The 18,071-nt window shown below is 38.9% G+C and overlaps 3 protein-coding genes across 4 annotated transcripts; 2 read left to right on the top strand and 1 right to left on the bottom strand.

Annotated features, from left to right (window-relative positions):
• On the top strand, window positions 1-10,873 carry LOC137935906 (BRAP2 RING ZnF UBP domain-containing protein 1). 2 transcript variants are annotated; one of them, XM_068780316.1, is made up of 12 exons: window positions 1-164; window positions 295-410; window positions 505-613; window positions 725-839; window positions 1,588-1,685; window positions 2,189-2,295; window positions 2,674-2,923; window positions 3,163-3,216; window positions 3,680-3,823; window positions 3,953-4,017; window positions 10,243-10,297; window positions 10,391-10,782. In XM_068780316.1, the coding sequence occupies exons 1-12, from the start codon at window positions 18-20 to the stop codon at window positions 10,544-10,546; spliced, it is 1,416 nt and encodes a 471-aa protein (XP_068636417.1). In that variant the 5' UTR covers window positions 1-17; the 3' UTR covers window positions 10,547-10,782. The 2 variants fall into 2 exon arrangements, with proteins under 2 accessions (XP_068636417.1, XP_068636418.1); XM_068780317.1 differs by lacking the exons at window positions 10,243-10,297; window positions 10,391-10,782 and adding an exon at window positions 10,789-10,873.
• Window positions 10,874-11,314: 441 nt separating this feature from the next.
• LOC137935907 (UPF0481 protein At3g47200-like) lies at window positions 11,315-13,105 on the top strand. Its single transcript, XM_068780319.1, has 2 exons — window positions 11,315-11,934; window positions 12,178-13,105. The coding sequence occupies exons 1-2, from the start codon at window positions 11,338-11,340 to the stop codon at window positions 12,904-12,906; spliced, it is 1,326 nt and encodes a 441-aa protein (XP_068636420.1). The 5' UTR covers window positions 11,315-11,337; the 3' UTR covers window positions 12,907-13,105.
• Window positions 13,106-13,299: 194 nt separating this feature from the next.
• On the bottom strand, window positions 13,300-17,849 carry LOC137935908 (SNF1-related protein kinase regulatory subunit gamma-like PV42a). The gene is made up of 5 exons (XM_068780320.1): window positions 17,674-17,849; window positions 16,105-16,378; window positions 14,508-15,582; window positions 13,902-14,253; window positions 13,300-13,791 (listed from the first exon to the last, which is right to left on the bottom strand). The coding sequence occupies exons 3-5, from the start codon at window positions 14,927-14,929 to the stop codon at window positions 13,441-13,443; spliced, it is 1,125 nt and encodes a 374-aa protein (XP_068636421.1). The 5' UTR covers window positions 14,930-15,582; window positions 16,105-16,378; window positions 17,674-17,849; the 3' UTR covers window positions 13,300-13,440.
• Between the last annotated feature and the right edge of the window lie 222 nt (window positions 17,850-18,071).

Raw genomic sequence — 18,071 nt, 5'->3', positions numbered from 1 at the left:
TTTTCATTTTGGTGATCATGTTCCGCCTTCGAATCCACACTCTCGACGTTCCCTTCGCGGAAGCGGAAAGCAGCCAACAGAATTCACGAAACCCTAGAATTGAAGAAAGCAAAGGCGTTATTCATCTCTACCGTTTCAACTCTCGCGAATCCGAAGCAGTCCCTGTAAGCTTTTTCATCTAATATCTTCTTTTTTCTTTTTCCGATTTCCTTTACACTATTAATTTTCACTTAAGGGGAAAAAATTGCGAAAGGTCTCACTGTCGATTGTCATCTTATTTATTCCTTAATCGAGGATACGCCGTCTTCTCTTGTCTTTGTTCTCGCCGTCCCTGCTCGCTTATCCTCCGATGACTTCCTCCGCTTTTGCGGTCCCTATGTTGATCATATTTCTCTCTTTCGATATGTCAGGTGAGTTATCTTCTTTTCTTTTTGGTGTTTTTTATGTCCATCTTCCAAATATTTTCCGCTGCTTTAGAGTGCGCTTATTCGAAAAAGTCTGCAGAAACGACGGCGTGGACGATCGATACAGTGTGTTGGTCAATTTTGATAGTCAAGACAGCGCCAATTGTTTCTATGCTGACGTTAATGGACATCGTTTCTCATCTTGGGAGGTAGACCATTTTCCCAGCAACATGCTTCGCCAGTAAATGCTTCAGCATTTAGAAGGTGATCCTGATTGTACAATTTCGTTTTTTGGGCCACCTTAAATGGTTTTATTGCAGGCAGAAGTGTGTCATATGCTCTTCATTGTAGGCGTGGAGTACACTGAATTTACAGATATTGCTGGGACGCCTCCTGTGGGCTATACTGAACTACCTACTTGCCCCTTTTGCCTTGGTGAGTCTTTTTTCTCTATTCACCCCGCTTGCCATCTCTAGGTATATCAAGCTCAGTTTGTATTTTATATCTTTGATGAAACGAATATCGTAATGCTTAATTGACTTGAATTTTGGTTTTTGAGTCGTGTCAACTTTACTCTACATTATCTACTGTTTACCTGAGAGGTTTTGCCCTAAATCCTAAATCCTAAATCTTAAGCAAATTGAGGCAGTGTGGCACTACATGTTACAGTGAGCAAGAACAACCAGCACCATTTGGGACATACAGGCAACCCCTGGCTCTAGGAAAGGGAGCCCCCCCTCCCGTCTGTGCAGGGAGTCACCTTCCTGTGAAGCTGAATAGGAGACCTTGTCCTTGCCTCACCATTTGAGGGGAGGGGCGGGTAGTGAGTGGAGGGAGGACCATCTTGCCTCATTGCTGGAGAGGGAGGAGGGAGGCCCCTCATCACATCATAGCATGGTGGGAAGGGGCCTCTTCCCGCTCCCCTCCTCTTGCCAGGGTCCCGAGTCCCCTCCCTTCATGGGCCAAGGTGCTCCCTTTGGGTTCAGCATGGCACCACTTTGGCTCAACTTGCTTCTATGGCAAGTTGACCATTCCAGCATGTCAATAAACTGTCAACCAAAATTTGAATTGGTATTTAACGATTAAGTCCTACTTTTATATATTTCTTCAATAAAAGATTTAATTCAGAGGTACTACCTCTTTATCTAATCTAATCCATCAATTTTTGCTGCTTCCTCTTTAGAGAGATTGGATCAAGAGATTAGTGGGATCACCACAACCCTTTGCGATCATTCCTTTCAATGCTCATGCATTTCAAAATGGAGGGAATCATCTTGTCCAGTAAGTTCACCATATCATTATGAAAATTTTATTTTATATTCTCTTAAGTACAAATTTCACTGTGCTCTTTTAGTGTCATGTTTTGTCACTCATACGGATAACACTACACCAAGAAAATATTAGGTAGATGACCAACATATGTGTGTGTTTTTAAGTGCATTTGAAACCACTAAAGTGAATAACATTTAAAATTGACATAAACTAACATCAAATTATCATTCAGAGGTGGAGAAATTTGTACCATTGTCCTGTTATTCTTGAGCATCTACTTCAATAGAGTGAGATGTATGTGGAGTTGTGCTTTTTTTTTCTTTCAATCATACTGCCTACATCTGTATCAAGATAGATATCAGAAATGCAAACATGAACCATGTAATATTGGTAGCTGAAAACTAGGTAAATTGTGGATCTTGGTCCTTGTCATGTTAGTTTTTCATGCTGATGGGTACATCCTACCATATACATATATAAATGAAATTGCTAATGTCTCCTTAAATTCTCAGGTTTGTCGATTTTGTCTGCAACAACCTGCACAACCAACATGTTCAGTGTGTCAAACATCCGAAAACCTCTGGATCTGTTTGATCTGTGGCTTTATTGGATGTGGGAGGTAATCAAGAAAGTTGTTATTGCTATATTGTTTGGTTTTTTTGGTAGTATGAATCTATTAAATATACAGAAATTAGAATATTGCTTTTGGATGGTGTACCACTTTAGATGGACACTATCATTTGTATTGCATCCTAAATGCTGTAGTGGCTGGTTCAAGATATTTTTGGTGACTTGAAAGTCAGTAGTAATTTATATTAGGAAAAAAAATCAGTCCTCACATTTGAGGCCAATTTAACAAAGGTTTTACCTTCTTTAAACAGCTATAGTAGGTCAACGATGCAATCAACTCCTTGAGTTCTCCACCTATTTTTTCCTGGAGTAATTATTTTTTTTTCAAAAAAATTAATTGGTGCTGCTTAACTGTTGATGACTTCAGGTATAAACAACGTCATGCCGTAAGACACTGGGAAGAGACCCAACACTGCTATTCTCTTGATCTACAAATACAAAGAGTTTGGGATTATGCTGGTGACAATTTTGTGCATAGATTAAATCAGTCTAAACCCGATGGGAAATCAGTCAAGATGAGGCCTAGTTGCCAATCAACTGATGAAGAATGTGGCACATGTGAATGCAGTGAGGATTCTGGAATTAGTGGGGCACTGTTTAAGAGTAAATCTGATGCGGTGATTATTAATATTTTCTTCGTCTTGGATAAACCCAACAAATTATAAATATTTTTTTTCTATTAGTTAGATTGATGGAGATGAGACACCTTTGAGTTCCAAATCCTAAAACTCATATTCTGGAAGTGGCCATGAGCTGGAGGCTCGATTTGAGAAAAATGAAACTTATTTATGTTATGAAAACTGTCTTTTTTTCTACAACAAGATCTATAACTACATTCAAATGGTATTTTTTCCAGATTGTTGATGAGTACAACAGGTTGCTCACAAGCCAGCTTGAGAACCAGAGACAAGTAAGTCCACTATCACTGAACTAAGTATGTTTGATGACAATCTAAGTCATTTATTTTCTTATATTTAGAATTTTTTTGACAAAACCACTTAAAGTGTGTCACAAGTATTCCAGATTTTTCTTTGAGCTACAAAAAGAACCCTGGGAGATCAACTCATTGTTTTACTGACAATATGCAGCTTCAACCTTGCAAGTGGCTTCATGAATGAGACAGAACAGAACTTGTGGATCTAGACAACTTAATCTAGAATAGAAGTACAGAATGGAAATTGATTAATCAGATATCTTGCAGTGATTCACTGGCATAATATTTAGCTTAGCTTGTCTAGGGCATCTCTCCTGTACCCCCTGTCATTTTTGAAAAAGAATTTGCACCACTGTTACATTTGAATATTATAATGCTGAAGTGGATCACTGAAGTCTTCTCTGTGTTAGTCTATTGTAATTTTTCTTTCTTTTGTCAGACTTATGAATCTCAAGTCATGGAAGCCAAAGGGAAAAGGGAAATAGCTATCGCTGATGCCATAGAAAAGGAGGTGAATCTGAAATTGCATGATGTCCAACTTGAACTTGAAAGGTGTATGGATGAGATAAAAGTTATTGCCGGAGTAAGTTTTTTTATTAGCCTTTGAATGAAAAAAACTTATTATGGAATTTTTTTTTTCTTTTATACTAAGTATGCCTGTTTTTGCTTGGTCCCTTTTATTGCCAATTTAATGCTTTATCTCTTCCTTTAGGTCAATGAAAATCTTATGAAAAAGCAGGAATCATGGCAGAATATGGTTAAGGAAATTGAACAAAGGTACTTTTTTTTATTTTTTCATAATCGTATATGGTTTTCTATTCATATTTGTTGTTTGCATTCAGAGATTAAACAGCTGCATAGATGTGGAGCGAACCCTGTGTTTTTTACTGTTTTCTTTGTTTTATAGTTTAACTGGTTTGAGGGGTAAATGCTCTAGTAAATTTCTGAAAAAAGGGATGATGCAAGAGAAGTACAGTTAGCAGTAATGAATTAAATGGTTGTTCATCGAGAAAAAGCTGTCCATGAAAATCCGATGTAATAAACTGCGTAAAATGACACTTTGCAAGTTTATCTCATGAGGCTGAATTTTGGTCTTTGGGCCTAGTGCTGGTCCCGAAGTGGCTGCATACCTGGACCACTATGGACCACTTGTTGGCACAATGAGTAGGCTCAAGCTCATTTGTTATTCCGTGAAAGTGTGCCTCCAACTGCATCAAGATACATAGCTATTAAGTTCACTGTCCTTGATCTACCAGTAGCAGTTTTTGGATTGCCTTTCTTGTAACAATTAAGTATTTCAAAACTGTCTCTGCGTTTAGCATAGGAACGAGTAGGGAAAATGGTAGACTCCAATTTGCATTTTTGATCTACTGAGGACCAAATTATACATCTGTTTGCACTAGATTTATAATCATGCAAGATTACTTGCAATGAAGAAAACTAAAATCACAAATAAGTTTATGAACTGTAAACAAGAGAAACTATCCTGTCTGAGGCTATTATTTTGGAACTTATTGAACTAGACTTTGACTTGCCTAAGAAACAAGAACCCTCTTGTGAAAAATATAAATTTTTGAACGAACTCTAACTACTTTTAAAAGTTGTAGACAGTTTTATCCTCAAGTAGACTCCAATTTGCATTTTTGATCTACTGAGGAACAAATTATACATCTGTTTGCACTAAATTTATAATCATGCAAGATTACTTGCAATGAAGAAAACTAAAATCACAAATAAGTTTATGAACTGTAAACAAGAGAAAATATCCTGTCTGAGGCTATTATTTTAAAACTTATTGAACTAGACTTTGACTTGCCTAAGAAACAAGAACCCTCTTGTGAAAAATATAACTTTTTGAACGAACTCTAACTGCTTTTAAAAGTTGTAGACAGTTTTATCCTCAAGTAGCTAGCTTAACAAGCATGATTTTTCAAATATACTGTGAACGGCTTCCAAGACTTAATACCTTTCCACCCGATTTTATCACCTTATCTCCTCTTTAAATTTTCTGATACAAATTATGAACTTCCTTGATGTTGCTTCCCAAAAGATCTACTTTTAAGACATCTTTTATCATCTCTTCCTGTATAGCCTCAATCGGTTTTTCACTGTTCAACTAATTTAGTGTTGTCCAGATATTCCTGACAAGAAAGAGGAAATGTGTATAAGTTGTCATTGAGCGTATTCATAATTAGATGCATCGTCTTTCTCAAATTTCATATGTTTGGCTCTTGCTCTTCTCATCTTATAGGCTAGCTGATAGGTGCTTTTCTAGCTTCCTCCCACTAACCATCACCTTGATCTCAGAGCAATTTTTAGCCTAAAACTCTTATATCAAATGAGGTGGAAAAAAAATAGGGGGAAACAGTACACTCAAAGTCTGTAATTCTGAACTATGGGAAACAAATTATAAATCTGTTTGCACTGGATTTCTAACTTTGATCTTTGAAAGGATTTTCAGAATCATATAAGATAGCTTGCTATAAAGAAAAAAAGCCACTTTAGTAAGTAACAAGAGGAGGTGTCTAGTCTGAAGCTAGGGGAGCACTTTTTTACAGCCTTCTTCTCATAACGTTTTCGTTAGAATCTTAATAAAACTGGATTTTGACTTACTGAAGAACAAAACTAAACTGGATTTTGACTTACTGAAGAACAAAACTTACACTACAGTATAGCTCAATCCAGACTCTTATAGAATCTACTAAATAAGACTGGATGGTCCTAAACAGAAATATAGTTGAATAAAATAAGAAACTTGTAAAATAAAAAAAAAAGACCATAAAAAAAAGATATTTTGATCAAATAAAAACTTCTCTTAGAATAGAAAAAGACTAAACAAGGAAACTTTGAAGACACTTTGGCTGCATCACTTTAGGAAAAGTCTGTGATTTGGTTGACGTGCTATTGTTTCCATCAGAGCTTAGTAACTCCTGACAAATCCAATAGAGATGACCACTTGACTAAATTTCTCAAACCATGCTTAAGGACTTTGTTTAAGATCGTATATTGCCTTTTTTAGTCGACATACTTTTTCAGTCTCCCCCTGAACAACATAACTAGGAGGTTGCTCTATATAGATTTCCTCAGCCAAGTCGCCATACAAAAAAGCAAATTTAATATCAAGTTGACACAACGGCCACCCCTAGTTAACTACGACAATCATCAAAATCTAAATGGAAGATAGACAGGCAACATGAGAAAAGGTCTCAAAAACATCAATCCCATAAGTCTATGTGTAGTCATTGGCTACCAATCTTGTGCCAGTCAACAAATCCTTCCAACTTATATTTCATAGTATATACCCTTCTACAACTTGTAGTGATAGCAGGCAGGTTAGACAACTGCTAGGTGTCCCTATCCAGTAGTGTCTCCATCTCAACATCCATTGTCTTCCACTGAGGAGAAGAAAGTGCAGCCTGCACAGATGAAGGAATAGTATATGAGGATGTGGACAAAACAAATTGTTGTACTGGTTAGAGAGAGATTAAATGGCATAATGTGAGAGAAAGGATAACGAGTACCTTTTCTAACACCTTGTGAAGGGCTATGGGCAGGTGTAGATCACTTACCTCAAGATCAGTAGAAAAAGAGGGTTCTTGATTTGTTGTGAGAGAGGGAACAACTGTATCTTGAGTCACTTTCCTTGTATGATATACTTGTAGTGGTTTCTCTATAGTGGCATTAGGAATTGAACTAGGAATCTCCTCCACATATGTGCGGGTGACAACTTCAGGAATAGAAATGGATCAATGGAAGACAAAAAAGATGGGAGTATCCAAAAAAAAAAGGTCACATAGGTTTCTTAGTAGATGAACAGTGCTCTTATATCTTTTCTGTGTGGAAGAGTATCCTAGGAAAATACATATGATAGCATGAGGGAACAATTTGCCCTTAGAAATACCAAAGACATATGAAAAACATACACACCCAAAAACCCGAGGAGACGACGGAAATGAGGTGGCTGATGGTATTAGCACCTCTATAGGAATTTTACCATCAATAATTGAGGAAGACATTCGATTAATGAGGAAACAAGCAGTGAGGACAATATCACCTCAAAATGATTTTGTTACATTCATATAGAAAAGCATAGTATGAGCCACTTTTAAAAGATGACGATTTTTATGTTCAACAACACTATTTTGTTGCGGTGTAAAAACACACAAGGAATGGTGTATAATACCATGACCTTGATAGAATAAGTAAAACTTTTGATTCATAAACTTCAGACAATTATTAGTGCGAAGTACATGAATAAAAGTATCAAACTGGTTCTTTATTTCATTATAAAAAATTTTGAACACATCAAATACTTTAGATTTCTTCCACAAGAGATACACCTAAGTACATCTATTGAAATCGTCAATACATGAAAGAAAGTACTTATAGCAAAAAATACTACGCATTGGACAAAGCCCCCAAACATTAGAATGAATAATATGAAACAATGACTGTTTTGTGATTGATTTGGAGGAAATGATGTTCTGTGATGCTTGTCCAACTGACACGAGTCACACTGAATGATAGACTTGAATGAAATGCAAGAAAGAGCTAAATCATCTTTGTAGGAGAAGGATGACCTAACTGTAGATACCATTGTAGAGGTGAGATCACAGTGTGCAATGCTTGTGAAGTGTCTGATGAGTTACTCTCCACATAGTATAATCTGCTTGTCTTATGCATAGAACCAATTATCTTCCTCGTCATAAGATCCTGAAAAATACAATGAGAAGGATAAAAAGTTACAGAGTAATTCATTGATTTGGTACGTTGACTTATTGACAGCAAATTGAGAGGAATTGAGTTCAAATAGGACAGCTTGAGGTGAAATAAAGGTTGATGGAACCATTGTACCCATTCCTTGTGTTGGAGAAATGGATTCATCAGCCAATATAACTTTTTTAATAGTAGTTGACTCTTTTAGATAAAAAAAACAAAGTGGACATACCTGAGATGTGAGTAGTAGCTCCTGAGTCAAGAAATCTAGGTGGATGATGGATACACATGAAGGGCAGATGTACTTGAGTTAGCCAGTGTGGCCGTAGGAGTGGAAGATTGAATCATAGTTGCTGAGGAGTAGCATTCAATTTTGCCATGCTTTGAACCAGTTGCTGCATTTCATCAGATGCACCAGGTACCACATTCACAATAGGTTCAAGAGACACATTAGTGCTCTCATGAATGAAAGAATTGACCTAGTTGGTTTTACCAAAAATTTCTCAACATTTGTCAAAAAAACTTAGTCATATAACCACAATGAGCACTCTTTCTGTTTGGCCAAGTATTATCTCTGCCTTTCCTTCTTCCTTGATTATCTCTTCCCTTCTTCTAGTGCAACACCTAGATGATTCTAAGGAACCCTGAGTATTCAGTGTTGATACAGAAACACTAGTCTCATCTTTATTTCCTTGGGCTACAATTGCATTTTTAACATGTAATACTCTGCTATAAGTTGTGGATAATGATTGGACATCTTCTGAGGCCAATGGTAATGCCATAACAATGTCAAATTTTGGCCCCAAACCATTCAATTTTTTTTGCAATGTGTACCTGTCTATTTTGTTTTCTTCTTTCCCTTTCATCCATTATAAATGGATGGAAAACACTTATTTCTTGCAAAATACCAACCTGCTCACTATAGTATTCAGTGACAGATCTTTGATCTTTCTTGAGGCTAAACATCCTGGCATATAGTTCAAAAACTTGTGACAAGTTGCTCTACTACATATAAACAAACTGACTTTCACATCTCCTTAATTGTGTCACTGTTCATAACTTTGATTTCTTAACTTGGAATCCATACTGCTAATCAGCCAGGTCATAACCTAACTGTCCTCAGCTTCCTAATCATCATTCAAAGGGACAAGAGGATCATCCCTAATGAATTTTGACTTCTTCTTAAGCCTTCAAGTATAATTTGACTGATCTTGACAAACTCAGATAGTTTTGGCCATTCAATTTCTCAGAAATAATCATAATAGTATCCTTCCCTTTTCCAAAGTCCCTTGAAGGGGTAAAAGCTTCACCAATATCAGCCATATATGCCACAAATATGAACTCGAAACAACCCCAAAACAACGCAAAAAACAATAGCTATGCAGGTGCTGTGGATCCTACTTCTCAGGAAAAACTTAGGATTTTGCCTATTGGAGTACTAATCTGCCCTAATACGTAAGTTGCTGTTGTAGTATTCCTAAATCCACAAAATTTCCCATTTTTTTGGTTTTGAGGTCATCCAACCCAATGATGATGCAAGCAGATTGAGCCCAGCAGTAATGGGCTGCGCAACAAGAGAAAGGGAGGAAATACCAATAAAGAACCCTTCTCTACGGCATAAGTCAAGTTCTTTGCACTTAGATGGATAAGCCATGAAAAAATCCAAGAAATTAGGGCTGACACTGGTAGAGGACCCAGTGTCAAAAAGAGTGATTTTTCACTTAATAGAACACTCATGTGGCGGTAAACAATCTTAGAACTGTTCAATAGGTAGTAAGAGCCATTAACACCCTAGGGTTATAGCAGAAGAAGAACACAAAATTCAGATTTTTACCAATTAGTCAAGGCAGATTGCGAAAAATCCCTTTTCTATGAGGTCACAAGCTTTAGTGGAAGGAATTGGAGATTAACTAAAGGCTTCAATCAAGATCTACCATTTTGATACCATGTAAAATTGTAAACTTTAGCGTTTTGGAGAGAGAAAGAGTGAAAGAGAGAAAAGAGGGGAGAATTTATAGCTCTAGGAAGGCTCTGGTTTGGGTCAACCTCGACCCCCAGTGCTTTTATAAGAGTTATGAGAATTAAGTTATAGAAATACCCTGTATCACTTGAAGAATACTTAAACCCTTATATCTCCCTACATACTTCTTCAAATTACAAGAAAATAGAATGAAAGAGAAAACTGAACACATAGAATAAGATAACATAGCTGCTGGACTTTATAGTGAATGCAAAATGATGATATTGCCGTTCAATATTTTCTAACAATACAGTATTTCTACACAGGGGAAAAGCAACATTAAAGTTGAGGGAGGATAGGCTTGTAGATCTTGAAGAACAGGTATTTCTTAATACTTGGAAAGTTATAGCTGTTATTGAGATTATCTCAATTCTGTTTCCTAAAGGATTTTAAGTGATCTGTTGGTTGGAACAGATTAGGGATCTTACCGTCTATATCGAGGCCCAAAAAACATTAGATAAGATGACAGATGGAGATGATATTAGAAAAGGAACGGTACTACCGCTACCTCTGCAGCAATCTTCTCCGAGCACAAAAAGACATTCCAAATTAACTAGGAGGAGGAGCTAAACTCATGCACGCAAACTAGTTCATAAAACTAGTGAGTTCACAATGTATATTCATCACTGGGATCTCTCTATCACCCAAAACTCGCAAATTTATTTAAAAAATCTGAGTTCTACCTTTTGTTTTTTATGGTAAGATACAATTTGAGTTCTACCTTGATGTTTTAATTAATACCCAATATTTGTAATATATTAAATGATTAACAAGACCTCTCAGAGAGATGAAGGGTAAATTTGTAATTACAGACATAAGGCGGCTGGATGAAATTAAATGATTAAATTCCTTGGAAAGAAATCATCAATACTTGTCCACGTCAACTCCACCAGATGGAAACCTCGCGCTTCATCTTTGGTGAGCTCTCATAATCTAAAGTCGGTCTCACGGCGACACTGTCTGTCTCTGCTTCCACGCAAAATCTGGCCGGTCCTTGTGGCTCTTCCCGGCGGACGGCGAGAAAGAGCTCGTCGTCGTCACATATGGTTTCAGGTACTTTCTTTCTCCTCGCCAGGATACTTTTGAAGTCTACTGAACTCGGATTTTGTTTGATTTGGATTGTTGTTTAATCAATTCTGCACTATCAAATCAATTCCAATTTCATTCTAGAGTTCTGGGTGTTGACTGTCTTTGGCTTACATGAGTCTCCACACCATAGAGACTTGTCGTGAACGTAAAGAAGAAATAGAATGAGACTCCTCTGAATTAATTTCCACGGTACGCGGATTGGATTCAGGCGTTCGATTAATTAAGAAGATCTAGGTATTCCCGAATTTAATCTCTCAGACACTCGAACATCAATGGAAAACCAGGAGAAAGAGGAAAAGATGAAGAAAGACCAGAGAATCTACATAGATATAGATAAACTCCAGAGCATAGACATCTGCGACGAGCCGATGCGATGGGAGAAGATTTCAATTTACAAAGTACCTCCCCAAGTCGCCAATCTAAATCCCATGGCGTACAAGCCCCAAATGGTTTCAATCGGCCCCTACCACAACGGCGAGCTGCACTTGATGCCAATGGAGGAACACAAGTACAGGGCACTCTACCATGTTCTCAGGAGATCGGAAAAAGATATTGATGATTTCCTACTGTCTTTGAGGGAAGTTGCTCAAGAATTGATGCTGTCCTACGAGGAACTTGACCAGGAATGGAGGGACGAAGAGAAGTTCTTGGAACTGATGGTTCTGGACGGTTGTTTCATATTGGAGATTCTCCGTTCGAATGGTAAAGCTGTCTTCGACTATTGCCACAACGACCCAGTATTTAGCGTTCACGGAATACATGGTGCTGGACTGTATATATTGCCGGACTTGTTGAAGGTTGAGAATCAGATGCCCCTGCTGGCTCTGGAAAGGATCGTAGCAGTTGAAAAGTGCACAGAACACAAACCGGTGAGGTTTTTTTTGACAACTTTTTACTGTTTTCGTGTAAGTAATTAAAGCCATTAACTCCCCTTAAGGCATAGATGAGTAAGAAATTTTAGCTGGTTCAGAACAGTAGTCGGGAAGAAAGCATGTAATCGTTAGTGAGGAAGACAACCTGAAAGGCAACTTCGGCTTTAACTCGCTCTTTTCTCTTTCTGTAGCATATTAAGATTACAATCTTTGATTTGAAGCATTTATGTTTTTATGCAGTTCGAGTACATAATGACCCTGTCGCGAGCTTCATACAATTATAATATCGACCAAACAGTGGAGATGGGCAAATGCCAACACCTACTGGACATGACAAGGAAGCTTAAGATTGGATTCTCACAAGAAAGGGAGGCAGTAATCTTTCAAGGTCTTAAGCCTAAACCTATAAAAGGTGCCACCCAACTGAACGAAGCTGGAATTACATACAGGATGAGTGAAAGCCAAACCTTTTCAGCGATCAAGTTTCATAATGGCATCCTTTACCTCCCGGTTCTTCATATTTCTTCTGTTACTGAGTCGATATTACTCAATTTTGTTGCATTTGAACGACTTCATCCTGACTCAAGTCAAGAAATAAGTAGCTATGTTAGGTTTATGGATGGATTGATGCGATCAATTGAGGATGCAGAGCTGCTTGAATCCAGAGGGATAATCGTTTCTTCTAGTGGGAGCTCTACAGAGGTTAAAGAGTTCATTCATGAGCTCCACCGTAACATGGACTTTGTTCCAAGGGATACTCTATACACTGTGCAGCACACAATAGAGGTATATTATAGGGAAAGGACGAGGGGATGGACGAGAAGGTTTCGTCACTGGGGTGTGAACTTCAAGGAGAGATACTTCAAGAGCCCTTGGTCTCTCATTGCTCTACTTGCAGCAGTTCTTCTTCTGGCCTTCACTATTGATCAGACTATCTACACAAATCTCTCATTTTACAAATCCAGGTGAAGGACTACAGCTCAGTATGCTTTCTCATGCTGCACAAACTATTGAGATTTTCTGGGTTCAGTAGGATGTTGTTATGCAGAAGTTTTCTCTGAAATGCTTATGGTTTTGTGAAATGCTTGAAGCTAAGCATGAAAGAGACTCAAAAGAAAACTGGCTCTCAATGTTTCATGGATCGATCAAACAAATTAGTTTCTTCCAATCACCTGTCAATCTTCAACTAAAAGCGCAGAAAGCTGTCTGGTTTGTGAAACTAATGAAAACTCTTAAATCTGAACTGTTTAGCTCCACCAAGGACTTACAGACGCCTCTCTGTAAGGTCTGGAAAAGAGAAAACTGCTCTTCTGTTCTTCTCTTCCACGATGAAATGACAGAATTTTCTCAAAACGCAACAACTTTGACAAAGTAGTATATTTACAATGTCATTTTCTCTCGTAACCATGGCAAACCGCAACACAGCAAACACACTCAGAAACATTAGGAAAGAAAAAAAAGGAGATGAGACGTTAACCCAGGTTACGGTGACTCTCACATTGATCACGATTCTGGCCCAATCAACATGATCCTCATTACTCGAAGGATGTCCGTGAGTGCAATCAGCCCTGTGAGCAATCCCTGAGAATCGACGACCCACACTCTGTGAACATGCCCCTCCACAGCCTTGGTGATTACTTTTGCAAGACTGGAGTCGTAGGAGCAAGTTACAAGAATCTTCGCTGAAGAACCAGCCAAGCCACCGGCATCAGTACCGGACTCGACTCTCGGTCCCATGGCCACCCTTTCCTTGAATTCCACCACGTTGAGAGTTAACCACGATTGAAGTTGTGTGATCGGGCATCCTCTCAGGTCAGTCGCAGAGAAGGTTCCTATTAGCTTTCTTCCTCTTCCCTGTAGCATAAACTTGCCAAATTATACAACTTAAAATGCATCTTCATAAGAGAAATACAGAACCTCTTTAGGTTCAATCAGTCATCAAAATAAGAACAAAGGCGACCTACGTTTATGAGTTCCTTGTGCTCTTCTCCATAAGCCCGTGAAGCTTCGACAATAGGGACAGCATTAAGAGCAGCATTTTTCATGCACTTGATGGCATCTATGACTTTTGTGTGATTATCCACAGCAAAAACAGTCTCAGTTATAGCCCCCAAATCACCGACTGAGTGCGAAAGAAGTTCCGCTAATTCAATTTCATGTGCCTTGAGGAAAGCTATTACATCCATTTGGGTGAGCATCCGATAACCAGGTGATGATTCGGTAAGCTCCACACCGGCCACATTGCCCACAAGGCTCTCCAGTGGGATCAAAGCTCGGTGGATGCCTTTGCTGAACACCTCCATGCAGTCTAAAATACTGAGTTTGATAGAGGAACAAGGCAGTCGGCAATTAACAGAGGCCCCGTAATAAAACATTTATAAATCTTCTAAATCATTCAAGGGAAACTACGTCACTATTCACCCGTTAATTTTCAGCTTCAATGGTGCATCTCAAATGTACAGCAACTACAAATCTAATAAATTTCGTTAAATCTGTGGGAGTACAGCAGAAAATTTAAATTTTAAATTAAATTAAACAGAGCATAATTAAATGCTAGCAAGAAAAGTGACCTGGTATTAGGGTTAAGTGTCCACAAGCTCAGACCTTCGATGCAATGCCCAATAATCGACGAGACCGGAACTCCCATACGAGTCTCGAGATCGGAAGTGGGCGCACCGTTGTCCTCGGTGCCACTATCAGCAATATGGAGAAGGATATCAAGCATCGACACCATTCCGATATAATGCTTTCGTATGGCGCCGGTGGTTTTGTCGGATTCCAGGATAACGGACCCACCTGCACCGATCCATTGCCCGGGTGGAGCGGCGACGGGGACGGCGACGGCGTTATTGGCGACGAGGGCGTTCATGGTATGGGCGAGGGAGGCAGTGTAGGGGACCTCAACGAGCTTCTTCTTGTCCGATATGAGATCTCTCACGGTCTTGGTTTTCAAGAGGTGCGCGTAAGAAGAGGCGGCTGGAGATATCTGCATCTTTCTGGTTGTGTGGGAAGACGATAAAAGGCTGGGGGAAAACGGTGGCAGAGGGGAAGGTGGTTTTGTAAAGGCGAAGAACGGAACATTACGTGGCTGTTCGCAGACTGATGAAGTTTCTCCGGCTGCCACCTTGCATGTAGAAAATAAACTGGAATCTCACCGGGCCTCCGCTTCATTTGTTGCTTAATAATGGGCTCCTTGGAGGTCTCTTCGGCCCAAACAATTGATTGTGTAAAGATTCGGATGCGTTTCAAGTGATTTTAGGCTTAATAATGGGCTCATTGGTGTGTCTTTGAAGGTGAGAGTGAGACCCCCATAACATGATGGAGGGAGGGTGTGTCCTTGCTGCCCTCCTCTCTAGCCTAAGGAGGGGAGGGGTATGTCACCTTTCCCTCTTTCACCAAAGGGGAGAAGCCACCCACTCTTCTTGTCAAAACATGCAAGGAAGGGCAAAGGAAGAGGCCATGCCATGAACCAAGGGAGGTGGAGGTTAAAACGAGTCATGGTTCGTCGCACCCAGAAATGAAGTTTGGGGACAAGCCAGATCCAAGAGGAGATTCTCATGTTTCACAGGGAATCACAGGACTAACAGTTGAGTTGATGTGCCTCATTTTGTCGCATAGGTAGACCAATCAGAACCAGTAATTGAGCTGACATGACAAAATATTTGAAGAAATCATGACACACTCAACCCAGTTTAATAGCACCAAAAACAGATTAAAGTTGAACTATGTGAACTTCTAAGTCTAATGTCACTCTAATGCCCCTCTCAACTTTGAACTCACAAAGTGGAAGAAGCCAAGAAGTGATCAATTCTTAACAGAGAAGGTAAAGTAACACATTCAACATGCAGCAAGTTCCAAATGATGGATTTCCAACCAGCTTGATTCAAAACCACAGACTATGACGCCATTTTTAAAAATGTCAAAGCATTCAGCAGTAAGAAACAGAAGATGCTTATTCTCTACAAAGCCAGAGCCAAAACGTCCGGAACCAACTGTGTGAGACATTTCGTCAAACACTTGGACTACGTCGAGAAGTAATGAAATTCAAAGTTAGCAGTGGGAAATCTCCCCCTTCTCTGCAACAGCTTGACTTGACTTGTGTCTCATCACCAAGTGGTGGACCGGTTTGTACAGAAAGGAAAGGGATGAAGAAGACAAGAGACGAACCTTTTGTTCCCCACAAAGCATGTGGCGAACATGAAATGCAATAGTTGAAGTTGGTCCACAATGTTACAGCTTCCATGAGAGACTTCGGAGCTCATCACAAACGAACGGTCCCGACTCTCAAGTCTCGACTGAGCTCTGCTCCCTACGGCTGAGTGTTTGAGACCCACCCCCTTAAGATGCTCAGGTCAAGCTTTGCGGCAAGAGCAAGAGAAGTGCGAATTCATCATACCCAACTCCCACGCTCCTTGGGATTTACGGAAACAAAAAAACAACTCTGCAACAAAAAGAGGAGGTGATTGGTTTCTTGAGTAGATTACCCATTCAACCGTTTTCAACCCATTGTTCTTAAAAAACTAAAAAGTAAATAAAAAAAAATGAATCACTTCCTAAAGAGAAACGAGATCTCTCCATCTTATAATAATTATCTCTTAGAATCATACACACTATCACATTATTTATATATATATAGTTATATCATCGAAACTTTTTCAGGATATCGGTGAGATGACAACACTGTCTCTTGCCCCATTCATTATCAAGTAAACGTGAATGGATAAAAAAATAGGAGACAGTTGTTGAGATGACAGCTTCTTCCTCTTCCCCTTCAATCAAATTGGAGAAAATAAGGGGACAGGAAATCAGCTTAGAAGCAAATTTGGATTGGATTTTAACTACAGAGGAAGTCAGGATGGAGAAAAACCAGGCAAAGCAGTGGAAAACGGACTGAAATGGGATAAAAAGTCAGTGGCCGGTGGGTGAATTGTGTTGTTCTAATCATGTACATCCTTCTCCCTTTGTTCTATCAATGTCTATCCGATTTCGAACTCAGTATCATTGAATTGCAAACTATCACAAAGAAATTCAAGGCTTTGCAATGTAGCATATTCATGTATAATAACCAATTTAATAGACTTATAAGAAAGATCAAACACCTCCGTCAGTAGTGTTTATTCCATTGGCAAACAACAACATTAGATTTTGAGGGACCCAAAAGGGCCGAAGGACCATGTGAGTTAGTAAAGACACTTGAGCAGATTAAAACATTTAATGTTATTACTTAATCTTGATTTTTAGTTGATCAATTGAAGGATTATAGGTGGTCATAAGTGAGTGACTTTATGACCCCCATCAAACTTGGTTGCCATTTTATACAATAATCATTTCTATTGCCAAATGAAGCTAACATTAATGTCTTTTATTTGGCTTTGGAAGTAGAGAAAGTTGATTCATCTTTTATCTGTTTTCATTAGTTAATAAATGTATGTTCTTTTTTGAAAATCAGGGATATATGTTTTAGTACTCCCAAGTGCATTCAGTGTGTATCTTAATTCACCAGCAAGAATTGGAATTTCTTATCTGTGTCAAGTTAGAGATCAAATGATAAGAGGCAGCAGCAGCAGAGATGGGCTGTGGGTTCCATACTTTTTATCTCTAAGCTCTAAGACACAATTATTTGTGGCAACAGTCTGTTTTGATTATTTGGACTGACATAAAAAATAATTAGAAATAAGAAGCCTCTCCCTGCCTCCCTCAGTGGCGAGTGCAGACGAAGAAAAAAAAAAAACAAACCAGAGATGGGCATGCTTCATGCGCCTCTTTGGCTCCCATACATGCCCAACACTCTCGATGGCCCTCCTCTTTTCGTCCCATCTTCCTTCTCTTACTCTTTCACTCTTCTCTGTTTTTACGCCGAGAACGTCGTTCGCCACTCATGACTACTACTCTCTCCTCTTTCTTTGTTGGGCAAGTCTTGATGATAGAAGTCAGAGCAGAAGAGGTAGAAAGGAATCAACTCATGAATTAAATAAAGAGTTGACACTCAGAGTAGAGGGATTAGAGCTGGTAGGAGGCCGCTTCGTGCTTCATTGAATGCATCTTTAATTCAAAACCCAACCACAGAGCTATTAACCCATACGTCAGATGATGCTAATAGATTACTCCTTTTAATGGACCTTTTTAATGCTAAT

Source organism: Aristolochia californica, unplaced genomic scaffold, assembly GCF_029961685.1.
Source record: "Aristolochia californica isolate CCGP_79_NKW_82.1479 unplaced genomic scaffold, dmAriCali1.0.hap1 SCAF_7, whole genome shotgun sequence".
In the NCBI taxonomy this organism is placed as follows: Eukaryota; Viridiplantae; Streptophyta; class Magnoliopsida; order Piperales; family Aristolochiaceae; genus Aristolochia; species Aristolochia californica.
The sequence above is the reverse complement of the archived record's forward strand: the minus strand, read 5'-3'. Positions and strand labels throughout refer to the sequence as shown.

Excerpts from the sequence above, each read along its gene's own strand:
- LOC137935908 (XM_068780320.1), bottom strand. The coding sequence starts at position 14,929 with ATGCAGATATCTCCAGCCGCCTCTTCTTACGCGCACCTCTTGAAAACC. Across the intron at positions 14,254-14,507 it reads ACACTTAACCCTAATACCAG|TATTTTAGACTGCATGGAGG; the intron begins GTCACTTTTCTT and ends TATCAAACTCAG. Across the intron at positions 13,792-13,901 it reads AGCACAAGGAACTCATAAAC|GGAAGAGGAAGAAAGCTAAT; the intron begins GTAGGTCGCCTT and ends TTTATGCTACAG.
- LOC137935906 (XM_068780316.1), top strand. The coding sequence starts at position 18 with ATGTTCCGCCTTCGAATCCACACTCTCGACGTTCCCTTCGCGGAAGCG. Across the intron at positions 165-294 it reads GCGAATCCGAAGCAGTCCCT|GATACGCCGTCTTCTCTTGT; the intron begins GTAAGCTTTTTC and ends TCCTTAATCGAG. Across the intron at positions 4,018-10,242 it reads GTTAAGGAAATTGAACAAAG|GGGAAAAGCAACATTAAAGT; the intron begins GTACTTTTTTTT and ends ATTTCTACACAG.
- LOC137935907 (XM_068780319.1), top strand. The coding sequence starts at position 11,338 with ATGGAAAACCAGGAGAAAGAGGAAAAGATGAAGAAAGACCAGAGAATC. Across the intron at positions 11,935-12,177 it reads AGTGCACAGAACACAAACCG|TTCGAGTACATAATGACCCT; the intron begins GTGAGGTTTTTT and ends GTTTTTATGCAG.